Source organism: Eptatretus burgeri, chromosome 13, assembly GCF_056783735.1.
Source record: "Eptatretus burgeri isolate ZD-2024b chromosome 13, Ebu_testis_v1, whole genome shotgun sequence".
NCBI classification, from domain to species: domain Eukaryota; kingdom Metazoa; phylum Chordata; class Myxini; order Myxiniformes; family Myxinidae; genus Eptatretus; species Eptatretus burgeri.
This window is the reverse complement of record NC_140973.1, coordinates 62,738,928-62,763,347: the sequence shown is the minus strand read 5'-3', so window position 1 is coordinate 62,763,347 and position 24,420 is coordinate 62,738,928. Positions and strand designations below refer to the sequence as shown.

General features: G+C 41.4%; 1 protein-coding gene and 1 long non-coding RNA gene across 8 annotated transcripts in view; one reads left to right on the top strand and one right to left on the bottom strand.

The window, feature by feature from the left end:
* BLTP1 (bridge-like lipid transfer protein family member 1) overlaps positions 1-17,560 on the top strand; it is a 357,046-nt gene extending 339,486 nt beyond the window's left edge. For all 7 annotated transcript variants that reach the window (XM_085852760.1, XM_085852755.1, XM_085852759.1 and 4 more), the window contains 3 exons: positions 12,517-12,651; positions 14,063-14,222; positions 14,995-17,560. In XM_085852760.1, the coding sequence (XP_085708886.1) occupies positions 12,517-12,651; positions 14,063-14,222; positions 14,995-15,211 (512 nt within the window). In that variant the 3' untranslated portion in view covers positions 15,212-17,560. The remainder of the gene's footprint in view (positions 1-12,516; positions 12,652-14,062; positions 14,223-14,994) is intronic.
* The window catches only part of LOC147014632 (uncharacterized), a 174,260-nt gene continuing 166,937 nt past the window's right edge, over positions 17,098-24,420 (bottom strand). The window contains exon 4 of the long non-coding RNA XR_015050833.1: positions 17,098-18,416. This is a non-coding gene — a long non-coding RNA (uncharacterized LOC147014632). The remainder of the gene's footprint in view (positions 18,417-24,420) is intronic.

Sequence of the window (24,420 nt, the reverse complement as noted above, 5' to 3'; positions counted from 1 at the left end):
GAGAGTCAGAAAACATCTGTCCAACCTTAAGATTGAACTTTCAAACTTGTCTCCCTCCTCTAAAACCTGGTGGCACCTTGCTAAGTCTGTCTCTTGAGTGTGCTCCACCTCCATACTTTCCTTCACTTCAAATGATGCTACAGCCGACTTGGCTCATGAGAAGACCGAATGTGTCAATTTGTGTTTGCTTACATTTCTTGTCCCCAACCCCTCACTCTTTGTTCCCACCATACCCAGTCACACCCAACTGCTCCTGGATTCTGTCCCTTTGCATCTGAGAAGGTGGAGATGTTTATGGAAACCCTCAACTCTGATTCTGCTATTGAATCGGATGGCATCAGCTCATGTGTCCTAAATACCTGCTCTGCTGCTCTTGCATGCCCTCTTTCTGCTCTTTTCATTCAACATTTGCCCAAGGTCATCTGCCATCACCTTCAAAGTAAGCCACTATCACCACATTGCATCAAGAATGTGCATAAACCGATCACTTTAACTATGGACCTATCAGCTTACTTCTACTCATCAGCCAGGTCATATAATCCATCATCGCCGTTGACATAAGAATTCTTCCTTTGCTCCAACGGCCTCATCTCGGATCATCAATTTGGGTTCAGACCAGGTCACTCCACCTTGGACATGCTGTTTCTGCTGTCCCAATAACGGGTTGAGGCCCTCAATGTCAGACATGCGATCAGGGGCCGTTTCGCTGGACATATCTTGAGCATTTGATCCAGTTTGGCATCCCTCCTTGCTCTCCAAAATCTCTGTCCCTAGCATCCGAGGCCATTCCATGGCTTACTGACTTCCTCTACTCTTGTAGCCAACACAATGCTCTCAACAGAATCCCATCATCTCCTCTCCTTTTCAAGGCTGGAGTTCCCCAAGGTAATATTCTGAGCCCAGTCCTATTCCTAATCTTCATCAGCGATATCAATGACTCGCTGGAAAAATCCTATTTATCACTCTGCTGATGACTCCACCTCTGCCATAACATCCCTCATCCTTCAGATAGGCAGGCTGCAACCTCTTCCCTCCCTGCATTTCCTTGATATTATCACAAGCTGGTCAAACACTTGGAATAAGTCTTTCAATCCTGACAAATGTCAAACACACATTCTGTCTTTTTTAATAGGATCTGCTGCCAAACCCTCCCATCTACTTTCTTTCCAATCCTCTTGAAGAAGGTGAGTCACTCAAACATTTGCGTCTCACTACCAGCCATGATCTTTCTTGGGCAAACCACACTTCGAAGTTGATCCTCAAAGTCAGCTGCCAACTGGGCATCCTCTGTCATGCAAAGTCCTCCTTTGGCATACCTGAACTCCAATCCATCTACAGGGCATTCAGGCCCAGCTTGATGGAGTCCTGCTCTCCCTCTGGACTGACGTCTTAACTTGCACCTTGCTCAACTTGATGCTGTGGAATCCAAGTCCTTCATCATCATTCGAATCTTCTGTGATGAAGATGATACTGTGGGCTTATGAATTTCACATCACAAACAGGTTGGTGGGCTCTGTCTTTCTACTGCCTCCTTTCTGGTCTTCTGCTCTCTCCATGCTCTGCCCTGCCAGGTTTCTGCAGGGCACACTCGGTCTGCCATCAACCCCCTTCTGGGTCTGCCATCAACTCCCAGAATCACTGCTCACCTCCACTCATTCATTCCTCCTTTTTTCCCCACCTGTGGAACCAACTTCCACATTCTCTTCAACCTCATTCTTTGCTCAAGATCTTTAATACAGCTGTTTGTGTGGCAAAAATGATATCACTAGAACTATGGTATATGAGAGTTGTACTATAATTTGCCATAGTTGGTTACAGTTTTAATTCCAGTAGTCTGCACAGAATAACTCTAGTAACGGAATGCAATTTTTGCCCGAGTCGCCACCCTTTCTGTGTCCAAAACCGTGATCTCCTCACCCCCAATAACCCTCCCCAAGCCCACCTCCTTCCATGTTTCCAGTTTATCCTTTACTGAGAGTTTGTGACTGTGTCCATATTGTCCACCCACTTTGTCTTCTCCTTGCCCTCATTCTTCCCTACATCCTTTATTTTTCCAAGTCTCTATATTTTGTCCCTCAACCCTGCTCTTGATGTGTTTCCACACTCTCTTTCTGATGTTCCTTTTGTTCTGTCATGTCTTGATCCATTCTATGTTTTAGCTCAACGAGCCTTGATGACGTATTCAAAAATAAATAACTAAATTAATGTAAGGTTTTAGGTTGAGGCTGAAGATTGATATTATTTTATTCAATTTTGGCCACATGGATGTGATGCACTCAATGACTTCCTCTTAAGGCTGATTGATCATCTTCCTTTATTGTTTTGACACTGCAAGTTTTCGGTTCTGGTATGGGTAACGTGATCCTATGGCGAAAATTTGGTAAACGTGAGGATGGAAGAGTTTCAGTGAGATGTGAACTTTTTATTATTATTTAATAAAACCATTGAACTGAAGGATTGTAAGTTTCAAGACCCATTCAAGTGTGGTTGGTGCAGTTAAATAGCTTCCAGGAGTGTCAGTTTGTTGAGCTGTTAAATGAGCGCATTTGCGACGCTCATCATCACCTGCACATCTCGACTTCATTACAACTGTCATCTCAGCATAGCAGTTCCGGTACCACGTTCACCAAAAGGCTTTGAGTGATGCTCATTCATATCAGACGGAGTTTTCTTTGAGAGCGGAAGGAAGCGCTGTGCACACAGCTGTTATTTGATCAGACTTGGAGAGGTTCAAAGTATTTGCTTGCACTCTGCGACATTAATTATATTTGTTTTGAGTGAGTCTGGAGTTTTGTTTCCGTCATCAGTTCTTTTTGCCACAGGAGAGCACAGGTGAGCCACCGGTGTTTTCCGCCGCAGAACTCGAAGCGCAGCTGTTTCTCTCCTTCTGTGCTACCTGTGCACCCAAATAATCAGAGCACAGTCTATCCCGGAGAGCATCCGAGTGAGTCGGATGAGGTCACACATCGTCTTGTATGACGTGTTTAGATTTATAGCAGTGCTCTTGGATAATTCTCAAGGTGGATGATGCATGCTCTGTTGTCAACAATCCATATATATATATATATATATATATATATATATATATATATATATATATATATATATATATATATATATATATATATATATATATATATATATATATATATATATATATATAACAAACTTTTTGTCCAGTTCAGACCTCCTTCGCCCCTTATGTGCATGGTTTGCCCCAATCACTCGTGTGTCCTGTGGCTGTTCCCTGTTTAACACATTACAATGCTCCATCCCTGTGCATCTCTGTTCACAATTTAATTCCACAAATAATATTATTACTTTTTTCAGTCTTTACCTAACTTTGTGTGCCACTTGAATCTTGCACAATATTTGTTATCCAAAAAGGTCCAAGGTGGGTTATGACACAGTGAGTGCATTGATATAAGCTATGAGCAAAGCCGTATGAACGCAGGAATAGGTGACCATGCTCGATCGATGGGGGTATTGTTAGTATTGAAGACGAGCAGAGTGCATTCGGATGATACAATAAAACTTGGAATGAGGGATAACCACGCATGTGCGTGAGGGATGCAGGATTGCATTTACAAACGGAAGCTGTTTACCACGTCGGGAAAATCATGCTTTCATCAAGACTTTGTAGTTAGTCGGGGTAATCATAATCTATTACTGAAAGGAGAATTCTGTGTGTTTGTGTTGTTTGTCTTTTTCGTGTACACCTCCAACCCACTGGGTAGAGTGTGTTAAAATTTGGGAGATGTACTTAGGATGTGCCCAGGAAGGTTTGAGGCATTAAAAATAATTCATGAGAAGAGAGGGGGGGGTGAGGGTGGGATGCAAATTCTCTTTCTAAATGTGTATTGTGTGGGAATGGTTTTCAAGTCCCAGCTCATTCTAAAATATGTCAGTTCTATGTGTTGTGGTATAATGAAAACTTTCGCCATTATAGGTATGTGTGTGTGTGTGTGTGTGTGTGTGTGTGTGTGTGTGTGTGTGTGTGTGTGTGTGTGTGTGTGTGTGTGTGTGTGTGTGTGTGTGTGTGTGTGTGTGTGTGTGTGTGTGTGTGTGTGTGTGTGTGTGTGTGTGTGTGTGTGTGTGTGTGTGTGTGTGTGTGTGTGTGTGTGTGTGTGTGTGTGTGTGTGTGTGTATAGGGGGTAGTGTGGTGGTGGGATGCACACGTCTATTTGTTTGTGGTATGAAATGTGTTGAAACTTGGTTGTGGTACTCTTGGTGTGCATTAGCACTGTGTGCTAAGCTGTGATGGCCACCCCCAACTTTTGTTTTTTATTATACTTGAAATTTTGAAATTATGATTAGAAAACCAAAGACATCATATCTGTGGATCAATTATCATACATACTAATGCTCTCCTGCACCGCTGGACATAATAACTTGAAAACGGGATGTTATCGCGAACAAAATAAATCAAACTCTCAGAAGTTGTACAAATCATTCCAAAATTCTTTGTGTTATCATATAATGAAAACTATAGTCATCATAGCAAAGCTTGTGAATCACTCGTTGGAGTGGACCATGTATCTATTCCCAATTTTGAACCCCTGTAATTATATTGTTAAGAAACAAAATCGAACAAAATATTTACAGGATATAGCCGAAAGTTACATATTTCACGTTTTTTTTTTTTGTGGTAATTGTGACATCAGACGTGTGCAATATTACTTATTAGTTAGGAATTTTGACGTGATTTCCATCATTTTCAAGCAGTGTGTGCATCCATTGGCAATACTCCAAGAACACTTTCTGTCACATTCCAACCTTCATAACTAATTTTGTATACGTCAGAATTCAATAAAAAAAAATTTATCACAAAAACTTGAAATATGTACCTATATCCTGTAAATATTTTATTTGATTTTATTTCTTGACAACATAATTACTGCGTTCAAAACTGGCAATGGATACACGGTCCACTTGGTATGTTGCCTGAGGCTCACTCTGCTCCTTCTTGTTTGTTTCACAATTGGTTGTTCTTAAGTTGCTTGGATGTGCCTTTTTATGTCAAAATTGATAATCCCATTCACATCAACATAATGCCAAGAGTAAATATACCTTGACGGTTCTGCAAAACTGGCACTCCACTGAGGCAATGGCACACGACATTTAGCGGTTCCTGAGACAGTTATTTCATTGGTATTCGTTTTAGACAGCCCTTCCCTTATGTGTAATGGGTTTATGGGTCATATGTGTTGCGTGGTCTCATGACAGGTCTTTCCTCTCATTCTTTACATTATTTTGCTTTGCTGTGCACAACCTTTCTTCATGCATGCATGCTGTTAAACCTTTCCCATTCAAACCGCGTGCCATTATCCAACAGACACTCGACATCAGACTTCACCAGACTCAAACCCCAACATTGCAACATTTCATACACCATCAAGATTCCTTTTATAAAAATCACCACACCATAGGGCCATAACTCAAGCTCGCTTACCTTTGCCATTAACAGCCTCAACCACCACACTATAACTTACCACTACACTGCCGCTACAAACGTCTCAACCACAGTCACCACCGCCGATGACCACCACTAGACCATCATCCGTAAGCTGTATTGTGCAATTTCGTTCCACTCATCGAGGGGAGGGGGGGTAGACAAAACCTTGATAATATGATAGTATATCTCCAAATACATACGTATCCAAAAGTTCTCCACTCAAATAGCTGCAGTTATTGTGTATTTTCATCTTGAAAATCGATGCATTCCCCGAGTTCTCTCATTTGAATTTTCTCCACTCGGATCACATGTGGGCCACGTGACGCCCCGACAGCCAATAGATCGGCTGACATCGTATGCAAATTATGTCACTGTCATGTAACCAGCTTAGTTGTCCAAGATGGCAGCTTCTTGCAGGGAGGAAATCACCGGCAGCTGATTGGCGATTTTTGATGAATATGGCCAGTGAGGACGCTCCCCCGTGTATTATTCACCAGGACAATGTAGCGAACGAAGAAGTCAAACGTTTTACGTCTGTAAGATGGGATAAATGGAGAGAAAGTGTCAACAAATGGCTCGTCTTAGACGGTCACGAACGACGTTTAGCCGAGAGTGCCGGCGCGGGAGGACCAACTTCGATCATGGGCCGATTGTACCTGGAGTGCCGGTGTAAAGATTTCAAGCTACCCCCCCTCCCCCCGCCCTTTCAAGTTACCTCCCGGTAATCTGAAATCGATTTCAAGTTACCCCCGGGGGTAGCTTGAAATCGATTTCATCCTACCCCCTACGATTTCAGATTACCCTCCTCAAAACATTTATTTCTGTATGTTTATTTACAAAAAATAGTAATTTAATTGATATTGAAAACTAATTAGGGAAAAACCAATTGACCACGTGACCTCCTTTCAAGAGTTTGCAATTAATTTTGATTTTATTATGAATGATTTTATTTTAATATTGTTATTATATTTTTATTTTAATAGGATGAGAGGCTGAGTCAACCCCCTGGTGTATTAATTCAGTGGCCAACGGGGCTTGAACTCAGGACCCTAGGATCCCAAGTCGCCACCCTAACCAGTGAGCTAACACCAGGCTACGCACTCAGCCTGTCATCCTTCCGAGGTCGGTGAAATGAGTACCGGTTCCAGTGTGTGTACTGGTAGAGGGGCACTGCATCAGCGACATGGTCGCGCTTCAAGAAATGATAGCTACCCGGCAGCTAAGCTGCCATACGACCAGCACCACCGCAACGAAATTGTGAATTAAAAATAAGCTGTTTTCATTGCCTTTCTTATACATTGATTTTATTGCGTTGTTTCCATAATTGTAAATATAGTCTGAGTTGGTTAAAAAGATATACCAGTATGTCTATTTGTATCAACTATATCAAAGAAGGATTTCATTAAAATGTGGCAAAATCTATAACTGTATGAGAAATACTGATTTCAATTAATAACAATATTAAAATAAAATCATTCATAATAAAATCAAAATTAATTGCAAACTCTTTCAAGGCTGTCACGTGGTCAATGGTTTTTCCCTAATTAGTTTTCAATATCAATTAAATTACTATTTTTTGTAAATAAACAACATCAATAAATGTTTTGAGGGGGGTAATCTGAAATCGTGGGGGGTAGGATGAAATCGTTTTCAGATTACCGGGAGGTAATCATCAAATTCATTCATCATCAAATATGGTAATCATCAAAGCCATATTCATCAAAAATCGCCGATCAGCTGCCGATGATTTCCTCCCTGCAGGAAGCTGCCATCTTGGACAACTTAGCTGGTCACATGACAGTGACGTAATTTGCATACGATGTCAGCCGATCTATTGGCTGTTGAGGCGTCACGTGACCCACACGTGATCCGTGTGGAGAAAATTCAAGTGAGAACGTGGGGAATGCATCGATTTTCAAGATGAAAATACACAATAAGTGCAGCTATTTGAGTGGAGAACTTTTGCATACATATGTATTTGAATATATACGATCATATTATCAAGGTTTTGTCTACCCCCCCCCCCCGATGAGTGGAACGAAACTTGATTATCAGGCACTTTCTGAGCCATGGCTGATGGCCTACACTCCCTTTTGGACCAACAAGGAACAGGGGGAGCGCAGCGTTCCATTACAGATACTCGGACCTGAACGTTCCAGTATCTAGCATGAGTCGTAAATATGCGCTAAACTTCCCCGTTCCTCCTCCTCAGCGACTGGGCTTGCATTAGTCCATTGACCTCACCTGATAAAAAGAGGTCGAAACCACCTCACATTTTCTCCCTCTCTCTCTGTCTCTGTCTCTGTCTCTGTCTTTGTCTCTCCCCCCCCCCACCCCCTTTCTAACTTTCTCATGGAATGATTCTGATGTTGCCTGTTTTGTGAGTACAATTGAGATTGTATAGAATTTGGATCAGTGTGGCTCTGCACTGTCTCTTGTATTTGTAAATAATTGTTTTTCTTTTTTCTGCACCTCACCAATCCTTGTTTTCCTTTGCTGCACTTATTTTCTTTTGTAATGAATCCCCTGCTTAAATGTACCCAGTTTGTCACATCTTTTCCTCCAGCGTAATCCTTACGTAGTGTAGCCGGGAAGTTCTGCCTCACGTGATTTGCTCTGCCATGCTGCTCCTGTTCAGGTAAGATTAAGACAAGTATGCATCGAGGGCATGAGCCCCCCTCCCCCCCCCCTTTGATATCATCGTCCAAAGGTAAGGTCGCCATGTGAAGTAGTGACGCCCTGTCAGGACTGGTGGTTCCAATCTACGTTTGTGGTTGATGAGTTAATCGCAGCAAGTGTTCTCAGGACCGGGCATGCGGGAGGAACCTTAGTGTTTCTTCTCATAGCGAACCTCAAACCCTGGGCCGTAACAATACATATCATAATATAGTATTTTTTGATGACGCCATCGGTCATGTGATTCGGAAGCCATATTGTTTGTTTTTTTAAACCTTCAAAAATCTTCTTCTCCGAAATGGCTGAACAGAGCGAGGCGAAACTTTAAACATATGACCGCCTATCCATGAGGAACAAAAGCTTCACACATATGATGTCATCAGTCACATGGTTTGGTGGCCATATTCAATTTACCCTAAAAAATATAAAAATCATCTTCTCCAGAACAGCTGGACAGATCGAGGGGAAATTTCACATAAATGTTCCCCAAGGCTTGTATGTACACGGTTGTTAACGAATAATTGATGTCACATGGTTTGGCAGCCATCTTGGATTTAAGAAAAATATTAAATAATGTTTTCTCTGGAACCGCTTAATCGATCAATGTGAAACTTCACAATTGTGATGCAGTCGTGATGAGGAATACAGGTTTTAAATTTCAACTTGATCGGACACATGATCTGGCAGCCAGAATTATTTAATTTTTTGATGTGGGTTTTTTTTTTTAATAAGGCTCACTTATCTGTGCCTGGATGGGTTTGAGGGTAGAGGAGTAGCAGCTGAAATGTGAATCCTATCCAGGTTCCTACTGATGACTTCATCTTTACTTTTTGATTGTTTGGGTTCCCTCTGATTACTTCAATGCAGTATTGTACCTATTTGGTCTTCCATTTGATTTGAATTGAATTTATTTTGATCCCATTCTAAATTCAATTGAATAATAGTAAAAAAGACATCATGGGTCAGGGTCAGGTGTCCAATCAAAGTGGGGGTGCATCAAAGCATGGTGTCTTTGTTCCCAGTCATCACTGCCAGCAGCTATAAAGTGGAAGTTCTAATTATCTCTTATTAATTATGGTACACATCAGTACATAAACACCACACAAAACAAGTCCCGGTGAGAGGTCTGCAACCTCCAATTGCTCTTTTTGTTCTTATAGCATTGCAATGTCATTTTTAGCTCGCCTGTTCGAAGAACAGAGAGCTATAGCGATACCCCCGGCGTGTGCGTCAGCGTGAGCGTGAAAATGTTAAAGTTTTTGGTGCAAGTTATTTCCTTTCTAATGTTTTTATCTACCACACTATTTTTTACTGATTACAATATACAAATACATATATTGCTTTAAAATTATTTGGATCAGACTTCACTGCAATGCTTTATAAAAAATATTATTAGACTAGTCTTTTTAAAACGATAAATGTATAAACAGGCGAGCATTGGGTGGCTTTCACACCAACTCTCTGTTCTTAGATTATAATTATCCTATGGGTCGAGGGGTTAAAATCAGGCTCACGCCCATTATTATTGTATCGCCGTATCAATTTATTCAATTATATTCCTCATCCCATGGGTGGAGGGTTGAAATCCAGCTCTCACACCATCACAAAGTTTGCATTCAAAGTTTCTGTAAACCAAGCTCAGGAGATTCACCATAATGCTCTTAAATTACCAACTAATGACCTTTACAGTGGTTTCCTTAAATGCATAATCATTAACCTCTTAAAGTCTTGTTACATTTTCCAAAGCCTTTTCATTACCCATTTCAAATGAACTTTTTAACATCGCTCGGGCCCCTGTTTGTCGCAGCGACAATCGGTTTTCCGTCCTGCTGATAGTAAATGCTTCTTCGTCTTCTGCTGCTGTTTCATTCCTCCAAATGCCCATTTATGCAATCCTGCAATTTGTTCAGCCTTCACACTGTAGATACAACAGTCAAGCATGGATTTTGATGTTGAAGAGTTTCACACCTGGTTTAAAAAGAGAAATCACCTTGCTGGCTGGCTGCATTTATTTCCTCCTTTATGAAAGCTTGAGGTTACCTGTGCCATGTGAGCTTATTCGTTTTTTCATCTTTCGTTTGAGGGGAAAACAAACAAATAGTGCTTTAATACAACTTATCAAACTGTGTAACATTCCTGTCACTCTTGTCTAATGTTTAGCACTGATGTCGGCTCATTGGCTGTGTCCCATTTACATTCCTATTGTAAACTTCAAAAACAAAAAGCAACAACAATAAATATCATGTTTTGAGAAAAGTAGGACATTGAGTGCTAGTTTTATGTTTAAATTCTCTTATTAAGGTTAGCTGTATTTATGGATCATTGACAATGCCCAGAGGGGATGATAATGTTGTGATATGATTGGCGTTATAGGCCTGGTGGGCCAAATGGCTTTTATTTGGCCATGTGACTCCACAAAGGTGCCTTCCCTTGTTTGTATTGTGCTCATACATTTTATTACCTCTGCCACTGAAGGTGAAGGAGGTTATGTTTTCACCACCACTTGTCTGTTTGTCTGTTGTTTGTTTGTGTGCAGCATATCTCAAAAAGTTGTGGACGGGTTCGGCCAAAACTTGGTGGACAGGTTGGGTGTGTTGCAAGGACGAATTGATCCGATTTTGGTGAAGATCCAAATCCGGATCTGCATCCGAGATTTATTTAATTTTTGAAGTGATTCTTCACCATTGAGAGATAGGGCCAAAGACGATATATAGAATGATTTTTTTTTTTAATGTAATGGGCCCGATATGATCTTGTGGATCAGGCATTGTGTGGCTGAGGTATGCGCCCTACCGAGTGTCCTTCTGGTTGCTTTGCTTTCAACTTTTATACCTGCTCGTGTGAAAGTTGTTTTTTTTTAATATTCTATTTTTGAACATATCTAAATCTCCAGGTTTATAAACCCACACGATTCCCATTTTGGATTAATTAAAGTTGAAAGTTTTCAATGTCTTTGCCTTTGCAAAAGGCATCGAATAGGGTGTTAGAAGCCAAGGATTTTCTTTTAAATCGGATACTAATTTGACTTTTCAATGAAATTGCCCAGGCAGGCAAAATGGCGTTTTCATGCATGACATTAAAAAAACTTCTTTTTTTTTCTCCACAATTGTGTTTTAACTGTCTCGCATTGACGACTATGACTGTTTCATCCCTCCTATAATGGTACTGCTGTAATGGCTCCAATTAATCCCAGCAGTTTGTGAGGTCAGCTGGGGAATTTTTTCCACCCAAAACATTTACTATTTGGCTGGCCAAGCCCTGAAGGTGGCAGGAAGTTGTAATTTATCCAGACTCCAGGGTATCGGTGATAACTCGCCTATCCTTCACAAAAGACACCGTGTGAAACATCCCACGGTGTCCTTGGTGACATATAGGCCACCAACTCTCAGCGATGGCTGATGGGTTGTCCAGGTTTACGTCCTTTCGATGGATAGTGCACACGTTTATACCTCGCCCTGCCGCCATTTGTATGCAGCATGTGGCTGTCGGCTAGCATCCATTCTAGCTGGGGTGCTGCATTGCCACTGATGCAGTGGCCCCTGCAGGTTAGGGCAGGAATTTGTAATTTGTTCAGGGTACCGACGATAGCTCATCTACTCTTCATGAAGAACATCGAGGGATCTTTGACATCTATCCTCTAATGCTTGCAGCTGCGACATCCAGCCTACAGGCATGATACCCGGCCTACAGGCGCGTGCCACCCGGCCTACAGGCACGCGACCCCCCCCCCCCACACACACACACACACACACACACACACAACCACACACACACACACACACACACACACACACACACACACACACACACACACACACACACACACACACACACACACACACACACACACACACACACACACACCAAGCTATTGCAAAACCCCATCAACCGCTCTGGGGGGGGGGGGGCAGGGGGATGACTGAAAAATAAGCAGAGCATTGTGTTTCATTTATAAACATTTTCCTTTGCAAATGCAAGTCTATTGGCATTTCCATGTAGCTCGGTTGTTGAAATATTGGAGAACTTTTAAAAGCTCACGATGTAATTTGAGGATTTTAACAATTCGGCATTTTAACTTGACATCTTGACCTACTGTGCAGTGCATTTAATTACAATATGAGAGGCAGTTTCAACACACTAAATCCACAACAAAAGGCCAATTTACACAAGTGTCCAGAAAAGATGTTCCTTAATGTGTTTTTAACTCCACACCCCTCCTTCCCTCCTTGCCTCCATCCCATTCTCCCAACCCCTTTCAAATTAAAGTTGAATATTTATTCATGAAATTACGTTTTAATTTCGTACAGACAAACCGCTGCCATAGTTTCGTGCCTGTGGAATGTTTTTTTTTAATCGGATTGTTTGCATTGTCCGATGTGTCGCAGATCTCACCAAGAAACTCAAAGTTGAGTGCAGCGTTGTAACCGAATTCCGAGACCACATTTGTGTTACCATGGATGCAGAGCTTATCATCTTTCTTCACGATCTCGTATCTGCCTACATCAAGGAGAAAGAGAAAGGTTTGCTTCGTTGCCAAGACTGCCATGGCTCGGGTTTACTTGTGTGCCACATGCCTTGCACAAAATACCATCCACCGGCTCATTGCACTCACCTGCGATTCCGTTGTCCTTGCAATTTCCCCACTCTTCGCCGAGGCCTTGGTATTCCGATCGATACTTTTGGCATGTCGTACCGTTTGATTGAGACTTTAAAACAGGCATCTTGTTTTGGACTTACATTGTTTCACCCACCGACCATCCTTGGCCCAATCCTTCTCCTGTAACAAACATGTCTGACTTTGGGTGAGACAAAAGGGCTCTCATAGACACGAGCAAATATAGATTCCCTCACCAGTCTTTGTGTGCAATGCAGGGGTTGTCTGCGGTCACGATGTTTCGCAGGTGCACTGGGCTAAATGCGGAAAATTATTCCCCATTTGGCATTTTGAATCATCCAGGTGATGTGAACATTTCTCTGGGGGGATGCTGATTGACAAACGGCTTGTTTGGTCCCAGTTCCACCTACGTTCAAGCAAATCGATAATAATCATGTTGTTTTCTATTCTTCAAACCAAAAGGTATTGATCCTGGAGTGGAAGAGTCTCCTTTGGCTTTTCAGAGGTCAATAGCAATCTGGGATGGTGGGTATTTTATTTTTTTTGTCGTCGTCAAAGCTCTCAGTGAGCCAATGGACGGCAGTTTTCTTGAAGGGTACCGTTTTGCCATCCCAGCCATTCCCAAATATGATGGTGTTATTCCTCAATTTATTTGTAGTGCTGTTTCACAAGGTTGAGGGTGACACATCTCTGAGTATAAGAATCATTCAGCCATCTGTTTTGTTGTTCTCTTCGCTTTAGGTATCGGTTTTATATTGGTTTTCCATTCATGCATACTCCTTCACCTGGAATCCTTTATCATGCAAGCTTTCCTGCCACGTGTGCACATTGCATAATAATGAGTGTTTTATTGGTGCATCACGATTGATTGTTCAATGAGTAACCATGATAACAACTTGTTAGCTTCTGGTGAACGTTTCCAGGGTGGGCTACATGTAGGTCAGTTATTGTGCCACCACAAATTACATCCCTGACATGGAATTGTACCATGACCGAAATGGTGAGAGCACCAAATCCTAGCCACTAGATCCCCAGTGACCATGACTTACCTGCTATTTCACTCATTTTGGCCATACGAAAGAAGTAGACGAAGAGGAATTTTTGCCTAAATATCCAAGCTGTATCCCTTTCCCATTCGCTTATCCTCTCAACCTTGATGTGCTCTTGTAGACATGTGGTCTATTTTGCTTCTTGAGCATAAACTTTGTCAACAATGTACCTGTTGTATTCGATCATTCTTAATGGGAGCAGGAGTTTTGCCAAAACCTTGCCAAGGAGTTGAAACACTGCATGCACCTTGTGTTTATTTTAAACAGCTCTCTTCTCACACCGTGGTTCATTGTCCCGTGGAGCCCAGAGAAGCCCCACGCTCGTACGAGAAGCTGGTGGCACGATGCCCGAGCAAACAGGCATCGCGTTGGGCAAGGACTTGAGGGAATTCGTCTGTAATACCTGGCAGATGGAGCCCACCCTGAGGTCAGCCTTTCTTACATTGGTCTTGGGACATCCCGGTACTCTGTATGAAATAATATGAAGGTCTCGTCAGTGAGGATTGTGTTTTGATCTACTTTTGGAGTAATTGGCATGAGTACGCGAATGTTTGTTTAATTGCCTTCTGTGCTGTACGTTTGCCAAAATGCATCACTGGTTATAAAAACTAAATGGCGTTTCGTTAAGTGTTATGTATTTTGATTATCTTGCCTCGCACTCTCAGTTTAGGATTAAAGAGAAGTAGGAATACACATTACGTGCACTGTGGCCATAAATGTACTTTCTATTGGACAGAGAATTTTGCCTTTTATTTCATTTGGATGTGTGGCATTAATTTTACAGGGAAATCATAGGCATTTTGCAATATTTTGAGCCTTTCGCATTTGTGACATTCTTGCAAAACCATAGACACACTGTTTGTCGGATTTTGACTGCTCATGGGTAAGTATGTTCGAGCCTCGTAAATAGCTGTTTGCAAGCCACCAGGTTGGTCACAAATCACCATCACCCCCTGGTAATCTGCTGGTCCCCTGGTAAAGGCATCATTATGGCCTCGTTTGTGGAAAGCTACCGAGTGATAGTCTTGTTTCCTCCAAAAGTGATTACAGGAAAGCATAAGGTGGTGTTCACCACTAGTGCTCGATTTACTTCCGTCATCCGCACAGCATTTTCAAAATGTTGGTTTGGAAGGATTAAAGTCATGTGTAAAACAGACACATTTGTAATGGTTGTACAAAACATTTGTTCAATCCTGCAGGCTTATCTCATGGACAGGACAGAGGATTGACCCTGTTGGGGTGGACTACGTCCTCCACAAGTTGGGATTCGCTCATGCACGGACCACAATCCCAAAGTGGTTGCAACGTGGTGTGATGGACCCTCTGGACAAGGTTTTGTCACTAATCATTTGCAAGCTTGTGCTTTCCCTGCAAGATGAAAATCAGCCCAGGGTCAGGGAGCCAGACGGACATTAGCATCGCAAGAATGGCATCGCCTGGCAAGATCAGACTCTCTACAGTGGTATATATTCATTGTTGTGGCTTTCCACTCGACGTTAAATTTCTAACTATCCCACATAAAGCCTCATGCGAGACTTCAACATCTGAGCCATGAAATGTAAATTCTGTCGTAAGCAAGACTTGCTCAAGCACTAACTGCACAAGAAGATAGAACTTTCCACAATTTTTTCTCTCCTGCCATGGGCTTTGCCACTATAGCACTTGTGACATTCACTTTGAACTCTCAGCCCACAATGTTGCTGTTCTGATCTGACGAGCAAAGTTGTAGTCTCATTAGCACAGACTCGCAAGTCTTACTGTGACATCTACACTGTACAGTGATTTTCCACTCATCGTGCACACTGTACGGTGAATCCACAGTTCCCACTGTGTGCACCTCGCTGATTAGCATGCCTTCAATCGTTTTTATCCCTGTTAAGTTTTGATTGTGTGTATAGATTTAATAAGTATTTTGTTATTGACATAGTTGTTGGTTGATTTAAGTAAGCTAACTCAGTTGCACTTTGTAGTTTTAATCTTTGTTTGACGGTGGGGAAGGTGGTGTGATGCCGAATAGGTAATGGTTTATGGACGTTTTGATAATAGTTCTGAAAATGTGATCTTGTGTCTGCTCCGAACTCATAATGCAATGAAAGGTCCATTGGCCTATAAGTTCTATTGATGCCTTCGCAAGTCTGCAATGGTTTCCTCTGTTGTACTTAAATGCTCGATTGATGCTTGATCAAGTTTTCTGATTATAAGCCAGTGACTTTCAGTTTGGCCTCATTTGAGTGCAATAACATAATGCTTTAAAAAAGTAAGGTTATCATCTTTATTGATTCTGGATGCAAATGGCCTCTCGACATCCGTATTCAATTATTGTGGAAATGGGTAAATGCCGCGGCATTTCCACTAACAACGTAATCGTTTTCACTTTGCTCGGAGTGCTGACGCAAAATGTTGCATTGTTATTGTTTTGTATGCAACATGTGGCTGTGGGTTTGCTTCATTGCTGGAAGGGATGTGATCTGCTGATGCACTGCCCCCTGTAGGTTAGAGCAGGACATTTGGATTCCTTCACGGTGCCGGTGATAATTCGCCCAACTCTTCACGAAGGACGCCAGGTTTCATGTTCGACGTCCACCAACTATGAGTGCTGGCAGACGGGACACTCAGCCTAACGTCCATCCGTGGGACGGCACATACATTGACGCCTCACCCTACATGCTAAACACTGGTACAGTAGTTTACAGCTGGATCAAGATTAGAACCCAAGGTAAACATCTCACAGGCAAGTGCACATAACTCTTGGGCCTAGGCTTTCCTGCCAGCCCCATACAGCATTGCTTTTACTTTATTGTGTTGGCTTTACCTGCACAAGGTGTACAAACTTCCTAGCCCATGCCATCTTAGTCCAGAGTAAGCATTCAGTTACTCCAGAGAAAGTATAGTTTGGATCACATTCAACAAACTTTTTGACTCGCAAACCGAAATCGATTCTTTTTGCGATGACTTTATTTTCGCACAATCCGCTTTTTTCTTTATGAATGAGGGGAAAAAAACCCAAAAGGCATAGTTTGTCTTTTTGTTGGTGATTTTAGTTTGCTTTTGCTCAGTTACATTACAAACTTGGTAAATTGGCTCTCTTCGAACCCACTTGCCAAAACCACAACCGTTCCTTGCAAAGCTACTCATAATCGGGCAGTTTTGAAAAACAAGTCCTTCCATGCGTGCCTTTTGCTTTATTGTCATTATTAATGCAATTGAATATTTTATCAACAACAAACAAGAGGAACAACAAACCATCGGATAGGGTACGTCTCGCGCAGCAACGGACGGAACTAAAATGTATTTATCAGATGATTACAACGACTCGCTATTGATGCGTGAAAATGAGTTTTTGAAGTGCAAATCATTCAAGAAAACATTTTCATTTTGGTGCCTAATCTGTGAAACGCTCCATACGCTATTATACGGGATGCAAAATCTATCTGCATTCATTGTGGTACTTGTAAAAGCATTCTTGGTTGTGAATATCATTATGTGTGCGACTTTGGTGCAACCCCGTGCTGTTTATAATGTATGATTGTACGTTTCGTGTTTTCTGGATCTTGAACACATCGCCCGATTATGTGATTGAGTTAACCTCACGGTTTACATTTGGCTACAACACTTGAGAGTTCATTCCTGTCTATTTTGGCTCTGATGTCGTCCACTGCACGATTACAGCGGTGTCCATATTTTGAAACGATGAGGTGTTTTGTGAATGCTGTCCCTCTTCTTTGGGTTTTGGATATTCAATAAATGTCTTTTTTTTAATAACAATGTATAATCTATAACTCATGATTCTTTTTTATTTTTTGGGGAATTTTATTGTGTGCAAACTCCTTTTCGGTTCACATACATATTACCTTGTAAAAATGGTTGAGGTACATTTACAAAAGACACCATGAGATAGTTTTTGTCCATGTTACAGATGGGTCTTGATACCCTAAAGATGACATTGGTATTTGTTCGTGTTTGTCTGATCCGGTTCTTCCAGTGACATTCCACTCATAAGGGCCTCATGCACATTAGTCAGGTCTATTCCTTGTCGAGAGACGGTTGGTGTGAAAGAGGGTGGGTGGTGGTCACATTAGCATTTAGGTGTCATGAAGTGTCTGGCAATGGCAGTGTACTGGCACACAATAACCTACTCATTTTTATTAGCTTGTCTGTTCGAAGAACAGAGAGCTATAGCGATACCCCCGGCGTGAGCGTGAGCGTCAGCGTCAGCGTGAAAATGTTAAAGTTTTTGGTGCAAGTTATTTCCTTTCTCATGTTTTTATCTACCACACTATTTTTTACTGATTACAATATACAAATACACATATTGCTTTAAAATTATTTGGATCAGATTTCACTGCAATGCTTTATAAAAAAATAATATTACACTAGTCTTTTAAAAACTATAAATGTATAAACAGGCAAGCATTGGGTGGCTTTGACACCACTCTGGTTCGTTACAGCAGTATCTCCATCCAGCACAAGCCAAGGCCTAGTATATGAAACAGTTGGTGTAATGCACCCTCAAACGTTTCTGATGTGTAAAACTGCATGATGAGCTCAAGGATGGTGGTTTGTAGTCGGTTCCAATTCTGTCTGAAATTGGGCATCGGCCAGACAGCTCAAAGGATCTCTCCTGCCATTACACATACACATACTATTGGTTATAAAAACATTATATATGATGCACATCACATCTAAATTGTGATAAAGATTGTCAGTATTTGGTGCCCCCGGAAGATAAGGTAAGGGAAGAAAAAAATGAAGAAGAGGAAGAGGAGAAGCGGAATAAGAAAAGAAGAGGAGAAATAACACTGGGAAAGGAGAAAAAACATGGAACAATGCAAAATACAGAGAAACATGATCATACAGAAAAGCGTATGGATTTGGCAAGAAAGAAAGAAAAAAAACAATACAAGAGTCACAGCTCGTCATAACTCTTAAAAGAAGTTTGCGCTCAATATCATTGTATTCTGAAGAAAAAGAAAGAAAAGAAAAGAATTTTTTTTTTTGAACCGAAATATACATCTTGTCCAAGTGTTTGTTCTGAAACATTCGCTAGTATCTATTTGGTATTATTGATTTAACGCTAATCAAGAAAGCTAAATTTTATGAACAATGAAAACTCATGGAATAAGGATCCAATTTATAAAACAAAATGGTGAAAAAGTATTGCATTCGATAATCTGCTTAATGTAGGTGTGGTAGAAGGAGCTCCCCTAGAGTTTTCAGCTGATGCACAGTTTAGTTGCACTTTGATTGTCAGACATTCGATTAATCATTCTCGATCGACCAGTTCGTTGGAGGATCACCATGCTTTCTTGTTTAAAGGAAACCTTTAGTCCCGTTAATCCTAATTCTTGTTGATCGATGTCGTTTCTTATGAAGACCATAGGCGATTCCTGCCAGACGTTTCCTTTCTTTCTTTATTTTGGGAGGGAGGTCAGTGCGGACAGATATTCGCTCAGATACTGGCCGAGTGACACCAGGGTCTCACCTTTGCCGTGGTTGTTCAAAAGCACGAAGTACTCTTTCACGGTCCTCCATCCGGACAGGGTGGACAACTATTGGGTCTGGAGTGTTTCTCCATGGTTCCCCGTCTCTCGATGAGCGGATGTTTCTTGATGGTTCCCAATCATTTCTCCTGAATGGCAAACGATGAGCATTTACGAGGGGGATTTGGCAGCAACCTCCTTGAGGGAATTCAAGTAATTTTGCGAAAATCTTCTCTGTAGTTTTATACACGTTCTCATCGGATGAGGTCGTAACTCCGTACAATAACACGTTTTGCTTCCTCAGATGCACTTCCTGTTGGAGAAGCTTGTCTTCAAAATCTGCTCTAAGATCCAATAAGTCTCTAATTTTCAGTAATTCTTCTTTCTCAATGATAGTGAACCTTGCTGAGGTGTCTTCAACCGAATGCTCCAATTCAGCAACCACATGCTTTGCAGCAGCCAGATCGAACTTCATTGGAGTTGTCTCTGAGATAACATGGTCCAGCTTCCCGTTTAATTCGACTGAAAGGTCAGCGAACATCTTCCGCATCTTTCATGAAAGATGAAAGCATCTCTTGGGTCACAAGTGTCCCAGAAACCTCTCCAACTGGCGGTGGATGGTAAGCAGCAGCAGCTTCAGTGCCAATGGCTGTCACAAGTGTTGTACCTCCTACATCCATCTCCATCCCAGCTGATAACACGAACATCTTTCCTTGATTATCAGGGTCCTTGGAAGATACCCGATTTCTCCGGTTGTTGTTTTTTTCTTCCTTCCTTCTGGTTTAAGCTCATCGTAGAACCTTGGATAGTGTATGTTGGGCCAAAAATATATTAATAGTGAAACGTCAACAGAGCCCGACACACCGCACCCCATTCACCAGTCTGCAATTACACCACCAATTTGTCCTTTGTTTGCTTGTTTGTCTGCACAGAACGCAAATGCAGTTTTTCTCTGCGACCGCTTGTTGGATTGACAAAATTTTCACCATTGGAGCGACTACTCATGTAGAATGTTTTAATGACAATTATGACATGATAGGACACATGGTGTGGCAGCCATGTTGGAAAAGAGGAAAAACTTTGGCCCTCTGTATCTCTGAAACCACACCATGAAAAAAAAAAGAAACTTGGCACATAGCAGTATTCCACATGGGGAACAAGTATGACTTTTTGTATGATGTCATAGTTGCCTTCATTTTGATGTCATAATTGCATATGTAGAATACTACATCCTATCAATATGAAAATTTTGAGGGTCATTTTGGGATAAATTGCTTAATAGAAAAGAATTGATGGCATCATCGGTCATAGGTCACATGGTTTGGCAGCTATGATTTTTTTTGAAGAATAAATCTCGAAAAACCATCTTCTCCAGAATGGTTTGATAGATCGAGGGAAAACTTCACGCACATTTCCCAAGCCTTGGGGATACCAGAGTGTTCACGAATAATTGATAGGTCACATGTTCTGGCAGCCATATTGGATTGAATGAAAATCTTTAAAAAAAAATATTTCCATGAAATTGCTTCATTGATCAATGCGAAACTTCACAATTATGATCTAATAGTGATGAGGAATATATATGTATATATATATATATATATACTGTATATATATATATATACTGTATATATATATATATATACTGTATATGTATATGTATATATGTATATGTATATGTATATATATATATAGATATATATATATATATATATATATATATATATATATATATATATATATATATATATATATATATATATATATATATATTGTTACGGAAATGGCCCTGAGGCTACTAAATATAGGATTAGCTCAGATCCCCCATTAAATGCATGTTTAGCTAGGTTGTTCGGTAAAATGGACGTTACATGTGTGTCGGGAGGTATAGGATGCATGTTTTTATTGTTCATACAGTGGTGGTGTGCCGAGGGCTCCCTCTTCTTCCTCCCCTCTCCGGACGATAGGCCCTGCCCAGTCGGCTGAGGGGGAGTGGCCTGGAGAGGGAGGTGGAGCTAAGGGGAGGAGTTTGTCGGCTTCATAAAGGGGGAGGAGCCAGTGACTCGGAGCGAGCGAACGAAGACCTCGTAAAAAGGTTCAGTTTGGGCGAACAGTCGGTTTTCGAGAGGTGCTCGGGTTTCGAGGCGAGAAGGAAAGGAAAAGGTGATTCTGCAGAGGAAGAAACTGAGAGGACGGAGGTGATTCTGCCGTGAGAGAAACGGCAGTCGGCTTTAAGAGGCGAGCGTAGAAAAGGAAAGAAAAGGTGATTCTGCAGAGAAAGAAACTGAGAGGACGGAGTTGAGAAGTCGGGCTTCGAGGCGGGAAGGCAAGAGAGGAAACGACGGAGCCTCTGACAGTCCCTACTCACCTCACGGCTCGACGACGTCTTGGAATCCCATGAACCCGTCCTGCGGAGCCCGGCACCTCAATTTGGGCCTTGTCTGTTGAACAGGCCAGGCCTGGATTTGTATGCTGGACCGAGAGAGAAATCAGCTGAAACCCATCGTCGATCTCACGGTCTTGTGCCGTCGACATTGCGCAGGGGCCAGAACGCGCTGAGGAGGACGTGCACACACGGTGCCTTGAGAAGAAAGAGTCCAGTGCGCCATTTTGCCCACGGTGCGTTCGAGCGGGGGCTCGAATCCGTGGACATCCGCTTGTTACTAGCGACATTCGTGCTTTTGACACTTTCCTCTCGTCCATGAAACATCACCAAGTACTCTGTCTTGTCTGCATGTTGTCTGTCTGTCTTTGTCTGCACGTTGTTTAAGGCATATCTCGGTCGGGACCACCTCAAAACCTGTAATCCATAGTTCCCCAGTTGAGAATGGGTTACAGATTGTTAATAAAAACATTGTCATGAATGTTTTGCTTGTGTTGCGTTCCCCGATGATCCCCAATAAATCTGGTTGGTTTGTATGAAGTTGCTGCTATGGATTAATTCGTGTCGCGTCGAGGAACGATCCGTTCGATTGGCATATAAAACCAAAATGGTTACAGACTGGCAGAAAACGCTCGGCATCTGACAAAACCAGTCTGTAACCGGGGTTCTATTTCCCCAACTGGTAAGGTTCAGGATTACGTTGGTATCGCGATTGAAGAAGCGTGACTCGAGGCCTGTGCTGAGCCGGCCGGCGTTATAAACCCCAGAGACGGCGGTAGTGAGGGTGGTGACAAAGAGACGGGTGAGAATCCCGCCACCTCGGATCCGCAACAATATATATATATATATATATATATATATATATATATATATATATATATATATATATATATATATATATATATATATATATATATATATATATATATATATATATATATATATACATATATACATACATATATACATAGGCATATATATATATATATATATATATATATATATATATATATATATATATATATATATATATATATATATATATAGTAATTTCAACCTGATTCGATGCACAGTCTAGAAGCCAGAATTATTATTTTTTTTTTTATCTGGGTTATTTTTTATTTTTTTGAACAAGGCTCACTTGGCAGTGCCTGCATGGATTTGAGGGTAGAGGAGTAGCAGCTGAAACCCAAATCATATCCAGGTTCCTCCTGATGATTCCATCTTTACTTGTTCGGGTTCGTTATGATTACTCCCATGCAGTCATGTACCTATTTGGTCTTCCATTTGATTTGAATCTAATTAATTTTAATGCCATTCTGAATTAAATTGAATAATAATAAACGTTGTGGGTCAGGGTCAAGTGTCTGATCAAAACGGGACGTTTTGGGACCCGGTCATCACTGCCAGCAGTTATAAAGTGGCAGTTCTAATAAGTTTTTTTTTATGAATTACTTAACACACCAGTATACGAACACCACACAAAATTACACAAGCATCACATAAAACAAGTCCTGGTAAGGGTCTGCAATCTGTGCTCTTTTTCTTGGTATTGTTGTTGAGAATTATCGATGTTACGTGATCCTGTCCAACTGTAGCTGCAAATTTGCATCTCGCTTTCACTCTGGATAATAAACTTTGAGCCTGCTGTTCATACATCATTCAATCTGAATCATTCATTACTCGGTTATTTGAATCATTTGCTAAAATATCAATTGATGTCATCCTTTCATGCGTACCTATTCCTGTTTTCTATTTTATGAGGTGTGATGTTTCTCTCTGAGGTCACCATGACTTTTCGGCAATGCATAGCCTGAGAGTCATTAGCAGGCCTTTTCCACTCAGTCACGTGTGCACTATGTTTGTGTAAACTAATTGTCATACCGCTGAACGTTTACACACGTTTGCCAAATGCCAGTCTATGCAATTCACATTCATCATAACCTGAGGAACAAGGTGTCCTGCTATAGATTTGGGAACTTTTTATGTTTTTATTCTGATTTGAAGGGTGCTGCCAGGAAAGATTGGAGGTTTGCACACTCACCTTTTGAGCCATCTAGTTTGGGTTTGCATCTCTACCGAGCTATAAACTCAGGATGGATGTTAAGCTTGAGGACCTGTCGACTAGCACTGGTGTTTTGTGGATGTTAAACATCCAACTTTGTCTTTTGTGAAGAGTAGGTGAGTTATTGCCCGTATCCTATACAAATTACATGTTACTGACTTACCTGACTGACTGCTGGAGAGGAAATGGCAAACCACCTGGCATAGGTCCGACGCACCTACCATAACCCTGATTTGACAGCACCAACATTCTATCAGAAATGAGTATGTTTGTATGTATGTTACATATGATTGATGAAGCCTGGTGTTGGCTTAACGGTTAAGATGGCTGACTTAAGATTTTCAGATCTTGAGTTTGAGCCCCTGTCAGCAATTGAATTAACACCAGGTCGGTTGACTCGGCCTGCCATTCTTCCTCGGTTGGCGAAATGAGTACCAGTGTTATGGTTATAGAAGGCATCAGCGGCACAGCCGTGCCCCCAGAAAATTATGCAACCAGCAGCCACAGGCTGCACATGATTGCTGTTTGGTTGATTTGTCCTGATTTTAATCATAGTTATTGCTCATGAAAAGCTGATCAAAACAGTAATCAATGATTGTATTGGCTTCATCATTAATGATGGGGGTTTTTTGTGTGCGTGTGAATGGAAGACCTTAGTTTGAACTTTCAATGTGTGGATGTGACCTTTTAGAGTTGC